This window comes from Kogia breviceps, chromosome 10, assembly GCF_026419965.1.
Source record: "Kogia breviceps isolate mKogBre1 chromosome 10, mKogBre1 haplotype 1, whole genome shotgun sequence".
Classification (NCBI taxonomy): Eukaryota; Metazoa; Chordata; class Mammalia; order Artiodactyla; family Physeteridae; genus Kogia; species Kogia breviceps.
In genome coordinates, this window is record NC_081319.1 from 31,995,496 (window position 1) to 32,016,751 (window position 21,256).

The following is a 21,256-nucleotide window of genomic DNA, read 5'->3' on the forward strand; positions in this document are numbered from 1 at the left end:
AACCATCTGTATATAAATCTGTTGAACTAAAACAATGCTAGGAGTATTTTCCATTATCTCAAGTCTCATGTGTTTTCCTTATTTTGAACCATCTGCTATGACAAGTAAAGAAACTGAACTGACTCGCCCTCCAGTCCCCTTTGTTTCTTCTCTCCTCTGCCAAAGAAATACTAGTTTCTATAATTGCATTTAGGTATACATACTGAGTTACTGAGTTGCTTTTTAAAAAACTTAAATATAATATCAAGTTTCTGCTTCCTTTTTGAGAACTTGATGTGCTAAAGAAATATAAGTACTTCTGTAATAAAATCTTGAGCACATTTTGTATTTAATATAATCTCATTAGTTCTAAATACAGTAACTGGGAAGAATTTGAGTGACAGGCTACTTCTTGTGTCTTTCACTTTTTAGAGTATTTACAGTTTTTTGTAATTATTGCCTGACAGTTTAGGTAATATTTTAAGAGGTTTGCTAAAATGATTGAAGTTTAAAAACTTTATAATTAAAATGATTAAAATAGTAAGTCTATTACTTGGGCTCTTCCTGAGTCTATTTTTTTTTTTTTAATTCTCATTGTGAAATCTAAAACACATATAAGGTCAAGAAATAGAACTTTGCCAATACCGCAAAAGCCCCCTTATGTCTCTTCCCAAACAGTATTTCCCTCCCCCTCGCCTAAGGTAACCACTATCTTGATTTTTTTTTCAATTTTTTTCTTTTTACTAAAATTCTTAAAATATAATTTTTAAAGTTTGCCTTCCATTTACAGTTATTGCAAAATAATGACTGTATGTTCCCTGTGTTGTACAATAATCCTTGTAGCCTATCTCACACTCAGTAGTTTGTACCCCCCACTCCTCCACCCCTATATTCCCTGCCCCTCCACCACTGGTAACCAACCATTAGTTCTCTATATCTGTGAATCTGCTTTTTTTTTGTTAGTTTTGCTTAGTTTGTTGTATTTTTTAGATTCCACATGTAAGTGATATCATACATATGTCTTTCTCTGTCTGACGTATTTCACTTAGCATAATGCTCTCCAGGTCCATCCATGTTGCTGCAAATGGCAAAATTTTGTTCTTTTTTATGGCTGAGTAGTATTCCATTTGTGTGTGTGTGTGTGTGTGTGTGTGTGTGTGTGTGTGTGTTTGTGTGTATCATATCATCTTTATCCATTCATCTGTTGATGGACACTTAGGTTGCTTCCATTCCTTGGTAACTGTAAATAAGGATGCTATGAACAATTGGGGGTGCATGTATCTTTTCAAATCACTCTACTGATTCTTATAGTAATAAGTTTCTTGCTTTTCTTTATAGTTTTATCACCCAACCATGTATTCCTAAACACTATTGTTTAGTTTGCCTGCTTTATTAAAAAAAACAAAAAAAGAACTATGTAAATGGATTTGAACAATTTGTGTTCTTTTGTATTTGGCTTCTTTTGCTCATAATTATGTTTGTGAATCAACATTACATGCACACAGTTTTCAAAAAGTTTTAATTACATAGCGAAAATGGAATAGGAAAAACAGTAGAGGGACATAGGAGTTAAGATGCATAGTTTACTAATGGCTTTGCCTCTAACTAGCAAAGATGGCTTAGAGCAAGTCGAACTGTCAGGATCTCTTTTTTCTTCTCTAAAGCATGATAGAATGTGTTTCAGTAATTGATAGGACCCCTTTAGCTCTAAGATGTGATGAAACTGGATAAATAAATGTTATACTGTGCTGCCCTTAATTTCTTTCATTTTTGTTTTCATTAGGTTGTCTTGGAGATACCCAGTTTTGTTTTAGATTTCGACAGTCTTCTGGGAGGAGGGTGTCACTGCATTGTCTCCTGGATCAATTTGAGAAAGATTTACCAGTTTACTTAAAGGTTGGAAAAGTAGTAATAGAATAATGTCTATGTGAGAGGAAACTTTAGAACTCAGTTACTCAGTTACCTCTTATAGCATTCAGAGATATTGTGCTTTTGTTTTGTTACTGTATTATACTGCTGAATTTCCTGAGTCTAATTCATAAGGATTTAGCATGTGAATGAAAGAGACTTTATAAAGTTACTATTCTTAAAACATAATGCCATTGTGAATTATAAGAATTAGAATGTCGAATTAATTTTCTTTCACATGTTAAAACTCTTTGTTTGGATGTGGAAGTGGGGTGGTAGTATACCAGTAAATATCACCCAGAGTTGAAGATTCCCTGTGGTAATCCCTACCTGCTTTATAGTAGAATTATTGTTGTCTCTTTTTGATTTTTGAATGAGCTTTGGTTTATAGTTGTTGTTTATTAAAAACAATTTTAATAAATCAGATGATTCCTGAGTGTAGAATTTGTTTGGTACTTCATACTTTTATCTCTAACTGAAGGAAGAACATTTCCATCTGGATGTCCTATTAGCACATCCAATAAGATCTTGACATCTTTTGCCTAAAATAAGTATTTACAGCTTACCTTCCTGGTTCCACTAATGACAGGAATCCTCTTCCAGTTAGCAAAGATGTTACCTTTTGAAATGTCTCTTATAGCCATCTTCTCCTTTTCATGACCATTTGCTATCACTAATAACATATTCTGTCAACTGCTGATAATAACTACTACTTATTAGAGCTTTGTATGTTCTTGGCATTGTATCAATAAGCATATATTATCTTATTAATCCTCCCTATATTGTTCCAAGAGAGTTCCTTTTGCAAATGAAGGAATTGAGGGCTATTGAGGATAAAAATATTTGCCTAAAGACGTCCATCTTCTGTCTTTTTCAGTGCAATATATCACACAGTGTTCCCAGCTAAAGTGTACATATATATTACATAAAATAAATAAAATCTAAAATGATTACTTATTGCTTAATGAATAAAGAGCTAATGATAGTAATATTTCCTGGTTCTCACTTTTTGGGCCTTCCAAAATAAAACCTTTGCCTTTCAAATTTCCAGCTTAATCTCCTTTCTATACATGTGCCATATATTAGCTAAACTGAACTCTATGCTTTTTCCTGAGGTAGCTTGTATTTTGCTATCTCTGCGTGGTTTTGCTCAAACTCTTGGCTGTCTAAACTTGAAATGTCTTTGTCTTTGTTTAAATCATATCCATCCTTCAATGCCCAACTCAAAAACAGCTGCCTCCGCAAAATACTGACCGCCATACACAGAAGTAACCTCTTCCCCCTTGGCCTCTTTGTAACACTTTGTGCTTTTTGCATGGTACCTGCCCTCCTATCACATACTAGTCATTTTTGTACTTTTCTTATCGCTCTTAGTTTGTGATCTCCTTAAGGAACTGTGTCTCATACATCTTTTTATCTTTTCGAACACAATGCCTTGTTCAAAGTAGGTAGTCAATAAATATTTGTTTAAAGAATAACAATCAAGGGCTTCCCTGGTGGCGCAGTGGTTGAGAATCCGCCTGCCGATGCAGGGGATACGGGTTCGTGCCCCGGTCCGGGAAGATCCCACATGCCGCGGAGCGGCTGGCCCCGTGAGCCATGGCCGCTGAGCCTGCGCATCCGGAGCCTGTGCCCCGCAACGGGAGAGGCCACAACAGTGAGAGGCCCGCATACCACAAAAAAACAAAAAACAAACAAACAAACAAACAAAAAAAAGAATAACAATCAAATAAGGAACTGGGCCAGAGTTTATTCCATTAGGATGTAAAAACTTTGTAAGTTTTTTGGACCTTTCAAATTGGATGTTGATAAATATTGCAGTGTTTCATTATTGTTGGGTAAAAATATAACGGTCTATGTAAGATTCAGATTGGCATTTAACTCCTTTTATTTTCTCTCTTGAAATTTTGCATTAGGATACCTCATAAGACTGATGCCTAACTCAGAATTGTAGGTAGAATTTTTTAAAAACTAAACATAGCATTGGGGAAAACAGAATTTGATTGTTTTCCTAACTTCCATTAACTACCACAGATATGAATAGAGAACATAAACAGAGTAAGTTATAGGGGGTAAAATCTGACCTTAGTACTTTAGTTATGATTATTTCATCTTTGGGCAAGTTAGCAGGTTTTTATCTGCCAGTTATTGTCATGATTGTTGTTTGCATTGGTGGAAAAGCATAACTAGCTCTTTGTGTGTACCTCATATCTCAGTTCAAGTTTATAAAGGAACCTGCTTTTAATAAGAAAGGATGGCTCTCTCTCTCTATATATATATATTTTTTAAATTTGTCACTTCTTTTATAGAAAGATCCTGCCTATTTTTATGGATATGTGTATTTTCGACAAGTTCGAGACAAAACTCTAAAAAGAGGCTACTTTCAGAAGGTAATTTTCATATACATTAATAGAAAAATATTTTTACATTGTGGTTAGAAGAATAGAAATTATTAGAATGAACAATCTTTAAAGTGTTTGATATTTTATCTTTAAACATACTAGAATTTATATTTTATCTTTTTTTTTTAGATTGTAGACACCAGTCCTTAATTTTTTTTGGCTGCATTGGGTCATTGTTGCTGCATGCGGGCTTTCTCTAGTTGGGGCGAGTGGGGGCTACTCTTTGTTGCAGTACATGGGCTTCTCATTTTGGTGGCTTCTCTTGGAGCACGGTCTCTAGGCACGTGGGCTCAGTAGTTGCAGCATGCAGACCCTAGAGAGCACAGGCTTCAGTATTTGTGGCATGTGGGCTCAGTAGTTGCGGCGTGCAGACTCTGGGGTGTGTGGGCTTCAGTAGTTGTGGTGCGTGGGCTCAGTAATTGTGGCTCGCAGGCTCTAGAGTGCAGGCTCAGTAGTTGTGGCACATGGGCTTACTTGCTCCGCGGCATGTGAGATATTCCCGGACCAGGGATTGAGCCCGTGTTCCCTGCATTGGATTCTTAACCAGTGCGCCACAAGGGAAGTCCCTAGATTTTTAACTGCTGTTGAATTTTGCCTTCCTGCTATCTCTATACTAGATTCCTGACAGTAAGTTACATTTATTGTATGAAACTGTCAAAACTCAGAAAAATATGTTTAATTTTCACATTTTAGAATGAGGGAAAGAATAAACAGATTGTAACATATTTACAGCTAATAAAAGCCTATAATATCTTTTTTTGAAGAGCTAGTAAATATACTTGATCAACATCTTAGTTATTATTGTTCCCACTCTAAATGTACAGTCTTTTTGTTTCTAAAGATATATATATATAAAAATATCAATTAATTCCAATTTAATCCCAGCTAACAGGGACACACCTTTACCTTTTGTAACCAGAACATGCCCTGACCACTAATTGGTGCTTAATGGAAAGATAAAAAGTAGTTTTCAAGAAAAATAGATTTAAAAAAAGCATAATCTGTATCTGAAGTGGTCACAAACTATAAAGTCACAGTTTCTAAGAATGTGGCTAAAACCATTGAACTCTAAAATATAACAGTCATAGGTCTTAGTTTGAAAAGGCATCACAATTTGTGCTTTCCTTTTTATGAAGAGTTCACCTGGCTAATTCCTAATATTGCTTTGCTGACAACAATAGTAGCTAGGCTTTGGAATTATCCATGACATTAGTTTGTTTATAGGAAATTCTTTTTCCTGCACAGCAGGAAAATCTGTGAATGTGTCTTTATGCTCTTAAAATGTAGTAATAAGGTTAAACTTTTGGTGTTCTGCCACTATAATTTTGTTTCTTTTAACCATCTACTGTAAAAGCCTTTTTATTTTAAAATCCACACTTTTTGCTGAATTTGGCTTGTTAGTAATTGATTATATAAGAAATGGCAAACTTAAATTATAATCATTAAGAAATTAAAAATTGTTTCTTTTTTCCCTCCAGTCCTTGGTTTTGATCAGCAAACTACCTTATATTCATTTTTTTCACACTGTGCTCAAACAGATAGCACCAGAGTATTTTGAAAAGAATGAACCTTATTTGGAAGCAGGTAAGTTAAACCTTGTGTGAGTTAGGTACCTTTATGAAGGAGTTTAAAATTTTTTACTGGAAATGAATGAAAAAAAATTAGTTAAGAATTTTAAGAACTATATGGTAGGAGAGAGAGGTAAAACAATTCTGGCATATTTACCTACAAACACCAAAGATCCTATCTTTTATTTCTCCTTTTGCAACACAGATGATGCCTATTTTTTAGGATAATAATAAGCAAATATTGAGTTGCCAATTCTGATACTCAGAGTACTGTCAAACAGAAATCCTTATGTCACTCAATACAGAGAGAAGACCTCTGCTAGGTGGTGTGCTTTTGTAGCTAATTTTAGCAGTAATAAATGAGTAGGAAAACTCCCTTTAAACCTATTATTCTGTTGCTTTCAAAACATGTATTAACCAATTTATATCCTAGAACATAGGTGTATATCTGGTGAAATATAAGATATTTTTAGTACTTTTGCCTTCTACCTTCCATCATTCCCAGTGTATTTTTTCTGCTATATAGAAAGCAGAAAGTGGAGTTCTAACTTCTAATGTTTCATTTTTAATATTTTAGTATTTCCACTTATACTAAAGAAATATTTTACTATATTTTTCAGCTTGTAATGATGTTGATCGATGGCCTGCACCAATGCCAGGGAAAACATTACATCTGCCTATTATGGGGATAGTAATGAAGGTAATAATAGCTTATATTTCATTTGTCTCCTTTTTTAGGAAGCTCACACATGAATTTTGCCTTTTAACTTCCTAATTACATTCAGTCCTGTTGTTGCTTTCACTTGTCATTGATGTGAGGAGTTACAAAGATACCGCAGTTTATCGAGTTTACATGATGCTGTCTTTTTTTTTTTTTTTTTTTTTTTTTGTGGTGTGTGGGCCTCTCACTGTTGTGGCCTTTCCCGTTGCGGAGCGCAGGCTCAGCGGCCATGGCTCACGGGCCCAGCCGCTCCGCGGCATGTGGGATCTTCCTGGACCGGGGCATGAACCCGTGTCCCCTGCATCAGCAGGCGGATTCTCAACCACTGCGCCACCAGGGAAGCCCGATGCTGTCATTCTTATATAATGCATGTGAATGTAAATGCCACCTCCGAGAATTGTGCAACTTCATGGCCCTTCAGAAATGGATGGTATTGCAGAACACTTTTAGAATTGAGTATGAGTTAGTAAAATTTAAAAGAAATTAGGAAAGCCATTGGTTCTTAGTCTTTTTTTTTTTTTTTTTTTTTTAAATACAGCAGGTCATTGGTTCTTAGTCTTAAGTGATCTTTTTAATGTGTAATTTCAGACCAACATGTGCATCCCAGGGTATTGTTCTCTACTAAGGTTTTTTTTAATACGATGAATTAGCATTTTGCTCTCAGGCTTTGTATGAATGTGCTGTAAGTGCTTTTGCAATTCATTTTCAAGTTGAACTTATTTTTGGCAATGTTCTCTCTTTAGATGTGCTCATTTCTGTAGGACCTCTGTTCTGTTTTTTCCATGGGAAATCATCCAAAGTAGGTCTGGGTTGAGAGTTCTCATGGTTCCCTGTGAGATTTATCCCATAGTTTGGCAAGCTTGAGAGGGTGTGTTTGGGTGTGTGTATATTAATGAAGCAAAGATTGGAACAATAAACAGGAAGTGGTATGTAGTTGATGTCCTTTTCTGTTTTTCAGCATGTTTGCTTCTCAGTGGGTTAGTGATTTCTGTGTGTATGGGAATGTGGAGACCTTGGTTCACTTACCTTCTGCTGTGACTAAAAATAAATATGACTTTAGTTTTTAATCTGACATAAGTATTTTGTTTTTATGGCTTTTTAGGCACTGTTGAGTGTACCTTTTTAGCATCAGGATAGAGTGCTTCTGATCCCTCATTGTAGCAGGACTCGCAGGTTATAGAAAGGTCATTCTTTTGTAGCCAAAGTTAATTTCTTCTCTTTTAGGTACGGATTCCCACATGTCATGACAAGCCTGGGACAACTCAAATAGCACAGTTAACTCAGCAGGTAGTGTGCTACAGTGGTAGAATAATCCAGCATATATTGTCTCTTTAACAGAAATTTTAAACTAGCAAATGTAGAGTTTCTTGGGTTTATGATACATTTCTGAATATCACTGAAATATCCCATTAAGTAATTTTTAATGAATTGATAATAAGCTTCCTAATGTTTTTCCGATTTATTTTTCTTGTTCTTTCTCTAGTAGACACTGGAGAACTCAGAATTTACACTGTAATTGTGAGGACAAGGAGAAAATTATCTTTTTAAAAAGATTGAACAAGGTTTAATTCTAACAAAACCTCTTATCTTAGAAGAGTGGTCAACAGACTTCTGTTTATAGGAAACTTAATCAAAAGGATTCTGTAGTTATAATTGCCTTTCATTTTTCCCAAAGTTATATTTGTTTGTGGGTGGGGATGAATTTTTCATTTGAAATGATTTAACTGGTATATTAGCACTCCCATTGTCCTTTGAATTAAATAAAAATGGAGAGCAATAGGAAAACAAATTTTGCCTGTTATATGTATCAGGTGGTATTATGGTAGTATTTCATCTAGTTGAGAATTAATCTAACATCTGACCACTGGATTAATGTTTTATCAGTGGAATCTATGTTGTCCTTGACCTTCTGCTGTGTTAGGGGAGACTGTTAAGACCCATTCTCTTTGTAGTTGCCTCTGGAGGAAGAGACTCTTAGAAGACAGGGCAACATGGCTGATCGATTATGAGATTAGATAGGCATATTATAAAAGTCAGTTTCTGGAAATTTTAGTGATATCTTGTCTATTTTTTTTTCTTTTTTATCTCTTAGGGAGACACACATATATCTGTTATTTTACCTACTGTTCATGAGGTGGATCTTTTCAGGTAAAGACTAAAAAATTTTGTTAACTGCCTTGTCTCATTTGCTTTATGATATTGTTGTTAATTTCTTTAGAAAGTGAATGTTCCTATATAAAATGTGGAAAAAACTGGAAGAAAATAGTCATGTTTCACATGTTGTAAATCAGTGGTTCATCCCTGACTGCATGTCAGTTGCTTTGACTACTAGGGAAATTTGGATATGGATTGGGTATTACATGGTAGACACAAATTATTTTTGTTTGGTTGGGTGTGAGAATGGTAAATAAATAATTTTGGGGGGCTTCCCTGGTGGCGCAGTGGTTGAGAGTCCGCCTGCCGATGCAGGGGATACGGGTTCGTGCCCCGATCTGGGAAGATCCCACATGCCGCGGAGCGGCTGGGCCCGTGAGCCATGGCCGCTGAGCCTGCGCGTCCCGAGCCTGTGCTCCGCAACGGGAGAGGCCACAGCAGTGAGAGGCCCGCGTACCGCAAAAAAAAAAAAAAAAAAAAAAAAAAAAATAATAATAATAATAATAATAATAATAATTTTGTTTCTAGAGATGGCCTTTTTTGGGGAGTTGGGGGGAGTGGGTTGAGAGCATAAAGCATGATACTCCAGAATGGGAATATAAAAGTGGTGCTAAAAGACGACTTTGATTTCCCTACAAACCCCTCATTTTAGTAATTCTACATTGCCGTTAATTTGATGCATACCACCAATATCTATTAAAGGTTTCCTCTCTTGAATATTTAATACGTACCTCCCCCCAATAAAAACTACTTTGTGTAACAGATATTACTAGTGTAATACAGAGGTTTCAGAGAATGCTTCATCTTGTAATTGTACTTCCTATCCGTTTGTGCCCTTGCTGACAACATTACTATACTTCAGAGAAAAACTAATTTGCAACTTTGATGCCTTAAGGGCATACCACTATTAAAGTCAGTTGGTCAGATGTTTCCATATAGGTCTTTTCCATTTTTCCTTTGCTTATTTTAAAATTATAAATATACATATATAATATATATAAATTATATATTTAAAACATTATACATATATACTGTACTGATCACTTTTCTGTAAATTCGTGATTATTTCAAAATTTTACATATATAATTATTTATATAAAATTTATGCATCTATATAAAATTTTGAAACAATCACAGATTTACAGAAAAGTGGTCAGTATAGTAAACTTTTTTTTCCTAGAACCATTTAATGGTAAGTTGGAGACCTGATGCCCCATCTTCCATTAATACTTTAGTGTCTGTTTCCTACAAGTAAGGACTCAATGCAGCCATAAAAATTGGGAAATTAACATTGATAAATTAATACCATCTAATACTAAGACCACATTCAAATGTGTCCATCCAGTTGTCACAGTAATATCTAGTTCAGACCCGTCTGTTGCATTTAGATGTCATGTCTGTTTAGTCTCAGTCTGGAATAGCTCCTCAGTCTTCCTTGCATGGCCCTGACATTCTTGTGGATTACAGGACAGTAACTTTACAGGAAATCCCTCAGCTTAGGTTTGTCTGAGATATACTCATGATAAGATTCAGGCTCTGTATCTTTGGCCGGGAGGTAGCACACAAGGTTGGCTTGCCTCATTGCTGATAATGTTCACTTTGATCACTTTATTAGTGTGGTGTTCTCCAAGCTTCTCCATTGATAAATTATTCTTTTTCCTTTTGTAGTTAAATATTTTGTGAGGAGATATGTTGAAACTATGTATATTATTTATTTATTGTTGTGTAATAAGTTACCCCAATACTTAGAAGTTTGAAAGAACAAACATTATTTCTGAGAGTTAGGAATCTGGGGACTGCTCAGTTGGATGGTTCTAGTTCTAGATCTCTTGTGAGGTTGCAGTCAAGATGTCAGCTGAGGTTTTAGTCAGTTGGACAAGTGGGGCTGGAGGGTCTGCTTCCCTAGAAAGCTACTTTGGCTGTTGGCTGGTGGTCACAGTTCCTTGTGACTGTTGGCAGGAGACCTTCATTTCCAGCCATGTGGACGTTTCCAAAGGGCTGCTTAAATGTTCTCACAACATTCAGCAGGTAATCTTAGAGAAAGCTGAAGTCACAATGTCTTTTATGACTCAGGCTTCAAAGTTGTATATTATTGGGACTTACCTGGAAGTCAAGTGGTTAGGACTCTGCGCTTCCACTATATGGGGCGTGGGTTTGATCCTTGGTCAGGGAACTAAGATCCCACATGCCAAATGGTTGGGGTGACCTTGGAGCACAAAAAAACCTCCAAGTGATTAAAGCTTAGGCCCACTAGCCAAAGCATAATATCACTTACTGATCCAAAAATTGATCAATGGAACAAGTTACCCTAGGGATAACAGCACAAACCTATTCTAGAGTCCATATTAACAATAGGGTTTATGACCTCGATGTTGGATCAGGACACCTCAATGGTGTAACCGCTATTAAAGGCTTGTTTGTTCAACGATTATTGAAAAAAAAGTTGTATATTATTGCTTTAATTTACTCTGTTCATTAAGTGCAAGCCACTAACCTAACCCACCTAAGAGGGCAAGAAATAGGCTCAGTGCTTTAAAAGGAGTGCCAAAGAATTTGTAGAAATATTTTAAAACATTGCACCATGTATGTATATCTGTATGGATTTTTGGTTTCTTGTTTTATTCAACAGGTTATTAAAATCCATTATTCTCATCGGTTTTGATGTTCAAATTGTCCCCAGTTTGGCCAGTGAGAATCCATTTCAAGCTGGTCTCTGTTTTTCTTTTTTTGTCATATCCTTTTCATTCTTGAAACACTAACTTGTTTGTTCCAGGCTTATCTTTTTTTTTCTAACTAAAAAAATTGATATATAATGCACATACATAGTCTTCACCCTTTCAAAGTATACAATTCATTTGTTTTTAATATAGTCACAGAGTTGTGCAACCATTACTACTGTCTAGTTCCAGAACATTTTCATCACTGAAAAAGTAACCCTGTACCCCATTAGCAGTTAGTCCCCATGGCCTCTTCCCCATAGCCCCTATTAACCACTAATCCACTTTGTCTCTTGGGATTTGTCTATTCTGGACATATCATATGGATAGAATCATACAGTATGTGACCTTTTGTGTCTACCTTCTTTCACTGAGCATATAATTTTCATGGTTTATCCATGCAGTAGCATGAATCATTACTTCATTCTTTTTATGGCTGAATAGTATTCCATTGTATGGATATCCAACATCCATTAATCCATTGAAGGACATTTGGATGGTTTCCACTTTTTGGCTGTTATGTGTAATGCTGTTGTGAACATTTGTATATAAGCCTTTGTGTGGACATATGTTTTCAGTTCTGTTGGGTTCCAAGATTATCTTGTATTTTCTCTTCCCCAGCCCTGGAATCAGCTACTTAGTAGAGAATAGGATTTAGAAGTCAAGATGTGGGCACTAGTTTTGCTCCTTGCTAAGGGAATATCCCTCTCAGTGGACAGAGCTAAGGAAAATATGTATCTGTAAATGCATGTATACATACACACTCATGTATAGTATTTAAACACTTTTACATACATATTTATTTCTATATCCATATATATTGAAAACTGTCAAGTCACACCAATACCCCTAATTCCAGTGCAACATGACAGGGTCCACTCTACTTTTTTCCCTTTTCATATTTGTATTTCTTTTCTCTGACAGAGGAGCTACATCCTATTATCCTCGATTCATTTACTTATTTGATCGGTCCCATGTTGGTAACCAATCTCTTGTCTCTGCTGCAACCTTCTTCTCTGAGCAAATGCCTTTCTTATCCTTCTTGGGCTCTGAAACTGCCCACCTGGCGGCTCTTCTTCATGGACACCCTCCTTACCCTGCTTAGGCCCTGCTCCATGCCTGATTGACCCCCCACGTGGTTCCCCTCTTGCCCCAGTCAGGCTTCTATACCCCACGTTAGGCCACCTCTCTATGTGGCTGCCATCCTCACCCTGTTGTGCTCTGACTTCCAATGCCAAGCCAGCCCCCACATGGATTCCTCCTTTCCCTACTTGTGTTTCTACACCTTACTGCAGACCACCCCTCCATATGTTCACCCTCATTCCTCTGCTCCGACACCCCACCATGGACAGCCTCCTCAGCCCACTCTGGCTCTGACCCTCTGCACCTGCTGCCCCTCCATGCCCCTCACAATTCCTGGGCTCTGTCACCCCAAATCAGATCACCTTCACAAATGCACACCTTTCTCACTACATTAGGGTTCCAACACCCCCACGACAAGCCACCCCCTCCACATGAATGTCTGCCTTATCTCACACAAGCCCTGATACACTCTTCAGGCCAACAGGGCTCTTTTTCATTCCTGGCAGAGATGCCTACCGTGCACCGTGTTTTGCTGTAGGGTTGAATTGTTTAGGAAGGAAGGAGGAAGAAGAGCTCCTTTGCCTTATCCTTGAAATGTATATTGTTTTTATTTTTGGTTTTTTGCCCTTCCTTCACATTTCTCTTCTTGCCTTTGAATAGTTAAAATGAACTTTCCCTAATTTCCATCTCACAAATTTGTTTCATATTTTTACACTTAAGTTACTTGTAATTTTTTCCTTTTCTTTCTTGTGTGTATATGTTTTCAGGTAGGTAGATTGGTTACTTTTTTTTTTTTAACATTTACTTTATTTATTTGGTCGCACCGGATCTTAGTTGCAGCAGGTGGCCTCCTTAGCTGTGGCACGTGTGCTCCTTAGTTGCGGCCAGCGGGCTCCTTAGTTGCAGCTTGCCAGCTCCTTAGTTGTGGCATGTGAACTCTTAGTTGTAGCACGCATGTGGGATCTAGTTCCCTGACCAGGGATTGAACCTGGGCCCCCTGCATTGGGAGCATGGAGTCTTAACCACTGTGCCACCAGAAAAGTCCTTTGGTTATGATTTTTATAAATAGATAATGTAGGTTTTTTCCCTCTAATCTACTAGGAAAAATTTTGACCCTACTAGGAGGAAATTACTAAATAAGTAAAAGCTATCAAATTAACTTAGGCTAGGTAATGTACCAGAGTTTTGTCCTATAGACTTCTGCCTAATTCCAGGGCTACTGTAAAAATATGCAACATTTCTGTAGGGGGAGGATCTGCTTAGGAAAGCATTCTGTTGTTTGGCGTTAGAACACCTCCTTGTGATTTGTTTTCCTCATTCTTTAATATAGAAAGCATTGGCTTTGAAATTAAGTACATCCAGTAAACATCCTTTGGAAAATTAATTTTTCTTGTTTCCTTCAAAATAGAATAGAAATTCAAATGTAACAGCAATATTGATAAACTAGATGTACTATATGGTACAATAATTTAATAATTATTTTATATGCTTTTATCGTTTGTTAGCCATTCTGTGTGTCAATATATTACATTTAATTTTGTAAAACTTGGAACAAGTAAAATTGCTATATATTTTTGTGTAGGTAAAGGAACTTATATCTATGTGCATCACCATATTCTTTTTTTTTCTTTTTTTTTTTTTTTGCCTGCTGCGTTGGTTCTTCATTGCTGTACGTGGGCTTTGTCTAGTTGCAGTGAGCGGGTGCCACTCTTCGTTGCAGTGCGCAGGCTTCTCATTGCGGTGGCTTCTCCTGTTGTGGAGCTTGGGCTGTAGGTGCGCGGGCTTAGGGTAGTTGTGGCTCGCAAGCTCAAGAGTTGTGGAGCACAGGCTTAGTTGCTCCACGGCATGTGGAATCTTCCCGGACCAGGGCTCGAACCCGTGTCCCCTGCATTGGGAGGCGGATTCTTAACCACTGCACCACCAGAGAAGCCTGCATCACCATATTCTAAACGAATTTGTATATCAGGTCAAGGTACACATAGCTGGAAGAACTGTATCAATGTGAAGTTTTTAGAATGATTATATGGGAACTTAAAAAAAACAGGGATGGATAAATAACAGTGTCTCTGCTGCGTAAACACCTTTCAGGTGTTTCTGCCCAGTTTTCCTTCATAGTCAGATGCTTTGGGAGCTGGTGCTGTTGGGTGAGCCCCTCGTGGTCATGGCACCGTCACCATCAGAGTCGTCAGAGACTGTATTGGCACTTGTTAAGTGAGTATATTTGGTTCCTCATGGTGATAGTTGCAACAGTTTACCACCTGTGATATGTTTGCACACTCATTGCCTTGATCTACACAATAATCCTGTAAGAAGGTAGTGCTCATTATAGCACCATTTATTGATGAGAAAATTAATTCAGATTCCATGTTTTTGTCTTTCTGGGCAATAAGCACATTCATTCACTTACATAAAGTTAGCACCTGATAAAAATCAGTTGCGTGAATGGTCAGTGTCTAGTAAAAGGCATGTAGCTAATGAATGATAGAGCCAGAATTTCACCCCGTCTTCTGCCCCAAATCCAGTGTGTTTTTGGTATGCCATCTACATTACATTTTTCCATTTGTCTTTCTGGTTTCCTGAAATGAGTTATAGATAGATGATCTCACTGGGGTAAACTCTGTGTATAGATGTTTTATAGTTATTGAGTAGCGCCTTTAATTTCTGTCCTTTGTTTTACGTGTTATTCTTGCTCTACAGCTGTATTTCTCCATTAAAGTACTTCAGTGATTTCCGACCTTATTTCACTATTCATGATAGTGAATTCAAAGAATATACCACCCGTACTCAAGCCCCGTGAGTAAACAAAATAACTTTTATTGACCAAGTATTACCTTTATAACCAAATTATGTAGAATTATTTTTGGTAAGGATTGAAAAGTTTAAATTTTGAACTTATTGGCAGATTGATTTTATAAAGGAAGTTTTGAGGAGCTGCTGGTAATAATTTCACATTTCAAGAGTCATTATCCTATTTTCTTTGAATGATCTTATTTGTTAGTGGAAGCTATATTGTCTTCCACTAATTAAATAGCTAATTCCTCTAATTTAATAGCTATCTGACTACTTTTACTTCTGTCTTCGTTCTTTACTTCAGGACCCCTTATAGCATCAGTTATCTCTTGCTCTATAACTTCCTTTTCCTTCTCCCTCTTCATTGAATCAGCATAAATATATAAAAATTCTTCCCAATCTGTAAAAGGGGAAAAAATATCTTATCTTTCCCCTTTAGTTCCTGCTCTGTTGTTCACCTCCTTTTCATAGCTAAGTTTCTAGAATAACAACAAAAATTTCCATTTACCCTCTCTACTTCTTGGTTTCCTGGTTGCTTCTCAGTTCATTGCAGGTTAATTTCTTCATCTCCGTTGAAGTTCTTGCCAAAGTCATCAAGACCTTTCTCACTGCCTTGAACCTGAGGGCACATTATTGCCCTGTTTTTCCTGCCTTCCCTTTCTTGTAACACTTACTCTATTGATGTTGAAAACATTTTAATCTTTGGTACTGTCTCACCTGGCTGTCTGGTGGTGCATCTCAGTCTCCTGTGCAGACTTCTTTTTCTCTGCCAACCCCTTAAATGTTGGTGTTCTCCAGTATTGTGTTCTGGGTTCTGATTTCAGACTGATATTTCTTTCTGTACAGTCTTATCTGTACCCACAGTCTCTGTTAACACCTATATACTGATGACTGAAATTTATCTTCCCAGTTCAAATCTTTGCAAGGTCTCAACCTCTGTCCAGGTTTTTGTTGTTGCTTTTTTATCGTATTGCCACCTGGACACCTTAATGGCACCCAAAACTAAACATGTTCAAACTGAATTCTTTTTGTCTCCTTCTTTTCTTCCTTAGTTCCATGCCTCTTCCTACTTCATGAATGGTGCTTCTTTTCACTTAGTTATCAAAAACCTAAATTGTCATAAATTTCTCATTCTTAAATGTACTCCACGTGAAGTTTTACCGAATTCTGTCAATTCAACATCCTAAAATATCTCTCATAACATTTGTTATCTTCTTTCCAGATCTCTCTTCCTAGCTTACTACCTTCAGTCTGTCTCGTATTTGCTGTTGCTTTCCCCAAACCTCTTCCCCTTTTTGCAGAGCATCTTCCAAATTTCCCCCAGAGTGATCTTTCTAGTAAGTGCATTTTTGTTCATGTAGCATTCCTCCACTCAGTTCTCTAGTAGCTTCTGTTTGCCTACAAGAGAACATCTGAATTTCTTTGCACATTAAGTTGGTACTGAATGATCTGGTCAGCATCTGCCCATCTGCTTTCATTTCTGACTGTTCATTCTTCCTGCTTTGTGCTCTAGGAATGCTGACCTATATGTAGTTTTACAAACAGACCGTGATCTCACTTCATTGCTTTGCACATACTATTCATTCTCCTGCATAACATTTTCTTCCGTTATCCACCTGGCAAAAGACTCCTGTTCATAACTTATATCATGTTATATATCAACTATCCTTCAAAAAAACCCTCCTATTCATTTTTCATATCTTTGTGCAAATGTCATCTCTTTGGTGAGACTGTCCTTTAATCCCCTGGTAGACATAGTTTCTCCTTTGTAATAATTGTACATTTTATACCACCTTCACTGTATTCTAATTTCTGGTATCATAATTGGTTATGTATACCCCTTTTCCTGTGTGCTTTTAGAAAGACTGTTCTTTTCATCTTTATATACCTAGTGCTAAAAATGGTGCCTGGAATGTAGTTGATATATGGTACCAATGAAGGAAAAGATTATCTTTAGTAATCTTTGAGTAAACAGTAGTTCACTCAAAATAAATTGTAAACTGATGGAACATTCATTTTTTCCTCACTTTCGTTTTGTTTTGTTTTAATGTAGGCCCTCAGTCATATTAGGAGTAACCAACCCTTTTTTTGCAAAAACACTCCAGCACTGGCCACACATTATTCGGATAGGAGACCTTAAACCTGCAGGTAAAGTATAAACTTGGTGTTCTCCTTTTAGTATGTAAGGTGGATGAGCAGGTTTATTTCTTCCTCTTTGTTTTCACTGCTTCGTTACTTTTTAATTATGTTGATGGCAACCTTCTTTGAGGCAACTTGAATAAAAGCCTTTGGAGAAGAGCATAATTTCCAACTAAAATATACAGATTCTTATATGTATAATCCATCGTGTCCACCTACCAAAAAAATGCACCTACAGTGTTTTAAACATTGAATTATTTTGAGGTTTCATGAAACCTCAAAAATTTGAGCTACTTTTTGTATATGTATAAGCCCAATTAAACAGGATTTTCCAACACTGCTTGAATAAAACCTTATAGAAAGTTGGAATTAATCAATTTGACACAAAATTCTCAACTAGGACTCCAAACAAGAATTATACATTTCTATGGCACTGGTGTTGATTAAGGAAGTGGTCAAAAGGCTGTGCTTTCCTTGAAAAAAGACATGTAGTACCTTGTTCATGGTAGCTGTTTAATGAATGTTTACTAAATGAGTAAATGAATTCTGAAGTTGGCAATTTTGTTAACCTGGATGACAATTTAATGGTACCTCTGACATTTTCTCACTGGACATTCCTGAATTTTCCATGGGCATAGTTGAGATGTGAGCTATCTAAAATATTTCTAATAACTTTATGATGTGTTACTTTTAAAGACTTTTCCTTTGGTGTACATGGGTATTATATTTAAGACATTATTTAATATGATTATTTTATAAAATATCCCTCTGGAATATAAATAAATCTAGATGACATATTAGGGAATAACATTTTAAATCATATTATTTACAAATATTAAACTCAATCTTAGACTGAAATCCTTAGAAACCTTATGAAATAGAGGAAAGGGCAAAGGACTTTACCTTGGCCGTCAGATCTGTGTGACCTTAGGCAGAAAGCCTCTTTAAGCCTGCAATTCTTTGTCTGCTGGGAGGATTGAACACAGTATCTGACTTATGGCACTCTGTAAATGTCATGGTCCCTTGCCATTTCATTAGTGTTCTGTCTGATAATTCAGAGCACAGCAGTCACTGGAGTTTCATCTATGAGAAGATATGGAAAGGCTTTTTTTAAAATCTTAATTTAATCTTGACATTTACTTTCTTGGTTTTTTCCTATTAATCTAGACTATTTGATTAATCGTAATATAGTAGACTACTGTTTATTGTCTTTTTCCAATAAGAAAAGGCTTTCTGTTGGGGATGTAAGTAGAGGAACTTTTGTAAAGATCACTGGTAAAGTAGCATGGGTTGATAAGTCTGTTTAACTTTTTAAGAAACTGCCAAACTGTTTTCCAAAGTGACCCACTATTTTACATTCTTACCAGCAGTGTATGAGGGTTCCTGTTTCCTTATGTCCCTGCCAACATTTGATATGGTCTCTTTTTTTCATTATAACCATTCTAGTGGGTTTAAAATGCTGGTTTTAATTTGCTTTTTCTTAGTGATTAATGATATTGAGCATCTTTTCATCTACTTATTAGTCATTTGTGTATCTTTTATGAAATGTTGATTTAAATCTTTTGTCCATTTTAAAATTAGGTTATTTGTCTTATTTTGTTGTAAGAGGTCTTTATTTTGGACACAAGTTTGTTTTCAGATATATGATTTGCAGATATTTTCTCACAGTATTTGACTTCTCTTTATGTTTTTTTAAAATTTATTTATTTTGGGCTGCATTGGGTCTTTGTTGCTGCATGCGGGCTTTCCTTAGTTACAGCGAGCGGGGGCTACTCTTCGTTGCGGCGTGCGGGCTTCTCATTGTGGTGGCTTCTCTTGTTGCAGAGCACGGGCTCTAGGTGTGCGGGCTTCAGTAGTTGTGGTGCATGGGCTTAGCTGCTCTGCAGCATGTGGGACCCTCCCGGACCGGGGCTCGAACCCGTGTCCCCTGCATTGGCAGGCAGACTCTTAACCACTGCGCCACCATGGAAGCCCTCTTTTTTGTTTTCTTAAGGATGTCTTTTGAAGTGCAAAAGTACATTTTGATGAGGCCTAGTTTATCAATTTTTTTAATCTTATGAATTAGGCTTTTGATGTTTATCTGAGAACTTGTTGCCTAACCCAAGGTCACAAAGATTTTCTTTAAAAAATTTTATTGTGTTAGTACTTACATTTAGGAACCACTTGGAGTTAATTTTTGTTTATGACGTCGGGTAAGGGTATAAAATCTTCTTTTTTTGCATGTTGATATCCAGTTGTCTTAACATCCTTTTTTGAAAAGACTATCCTTTTGCCATTGAATTGCATTGATACCTTTTTGGAAAATCAGTTGGCCATAAACTTAAGGGTTTATTTCTGGACTCTTGTTTCTGTTGCATTGATCTATATGTCTTATCTTCATACCAGTACAACCTCTTGATTACTGTAATTTTATAGTAAGTTTTGAAATCAGGAAATATGTCTTCCAGCTTTATTCTTTTTCAGAATAGTTTTGGCTATTCTGGTGTTTTGCATTTCCATATAAATTTTAGGATTACTTTGCCAATTTTTGCCAACTGGGCAGAAAACAAAAAAGCTAACTGGGATTTTGTTAGGGATTGTGTTGATTACATAAGGAATATGTAATCAGTTTGGAGGAGAATTGCCATCTTAAAATACTGAGTCTTCCATTCCTGGAACTTGGAATGTCTCTCCATTGTTTAGATCTTCTATTATTTTTCTCAGCATTGTTTTGTAGTTTTCCATATACAGGACTAATTATGATGTTAGATGTAGGTTTTCCACAGATGTCCTTTATCAAGTTGAGGAAGTAGCCCTCTGTTCCTAGTTTGTTGAAAAAGATTATAATGAATTGGTGTTGAATTTTGTTAAATGCCTTTTCTGTATCTGTGGAGATCATTGTGTACTTTTTGTCCTTTATTAATACAGTATACTAAATTAATTGATTTTTTATGTTAAACCAACCTTACATTCCTTAAATAAATCCCTTTCCGTTATGATGTATAGTCCTTTATTATTATTATTAGTTTGCTAATTTTTTTTGAGGATTTTTACATCTTTATCCATGAGGGATATTCTTTTCTTATGCTGTCTTGACAGCTAATATTTTTGCTGCCCTGAGAATCCGCTTCAGACAGGTGAAGTTACCATTTAAAAGTAGGACCTAGGACCAAGGGAGGGGAGCGGACACTTCCTGAGTTTATTTTTCAAAATGGGCATAAGGGCATATATGGAATATTAATTACACTTTATTTTAAGCAGCCTATTTTAGGGATGAGATGCTGTGTTCCCTCTGATTATTTCTGTCATCAGAGTATTTGGACCATATCATATAGAAAAAGATATCACTTTTTCTATAGGAGAGTGATGATGTTGTATGGAAACATGTTGTGTAGATCCTTAGTGGTCATTGAGGAGTGGATGGTAGAGAGAGTCAGTGTCCTCAGTTTGGTCCTTGTTCAATTAGTAGAGGTGATACGTTGTGAACAATGACACCAGGGGTATTTAAATAATTTTGAGCAAGACTATAGTTCCTATTTCTGGGACTGGTTGGTGTCGTTTGAGCACAGGTCTTAACAGACGTGCAAAATTTCATTAAGTTTAGTATGTTTATGATACTCTTTCCCACTTATTAAAAAATTGTTTTTATTATAGCGAAATATATTTAACATAAAATTTACCATTCCAACAATTTTGAACTGTACGATTCAGTGGCATTAAGTACATTAACAGTGTTGTGCAACCGTCACCCCTATCCATTTCCAGAACTTTGCATCATCTCAAACAGAAGATCTGTAGCCACGAAACAGTAACTCT

At 36.4% G+C, this 21,256-nt stretch overlaps 1 protein-coding gene across 3 annotated transcripts in view; it reads left to right on the forward strand.

The window, feature by feature from the left end:
* Positions 1–21,256, forward strand: part of DENND6A (DENN domain containing 6A) — a 55,505-nt gene that overhangs the window by 21,096 nt on the left and 13,153 nt on the right. For 2 of the 3 annotated variants that reach the window (XM_059078049.2, XM_067043843.1), the window contains exons 4-12: positions 1,763–1,875; positions 4,197–4,277; positions 5,768–5,873; positions 6,478–6,557; positions 7,803–7,865; positions 8,671–8,726; positions 14,621–14,743; positions 15,230–15,325; positions 17,376–17,470. In XM_059078049.2, the coding sequence (XP_058934032.1) occupies positions 1,763–1,875; positions 4,197–4,277; positions 5,768–5,873; positions 6,478–6,557; positions 7,803–7,865; positions 8,671–8,726; positions 14,621–14,743; positions 15,230–15,325; positions 17,376–17,470 (813 nt within the window). The remainder of the gene's footprint in view (positions 1–1,762; positions 1,876–4,196; positions 4,278–5,767; positions 5,874–6,477; positions 6,558–7,802; positions 7,866–8,670; positions 8,727–14,620; positions 14,744–15,229; positions 15,326–17,375; positions 17,471–21,256) is intronic. The other variant, XM_067043842.1, reaches the window with a different exon arrangement.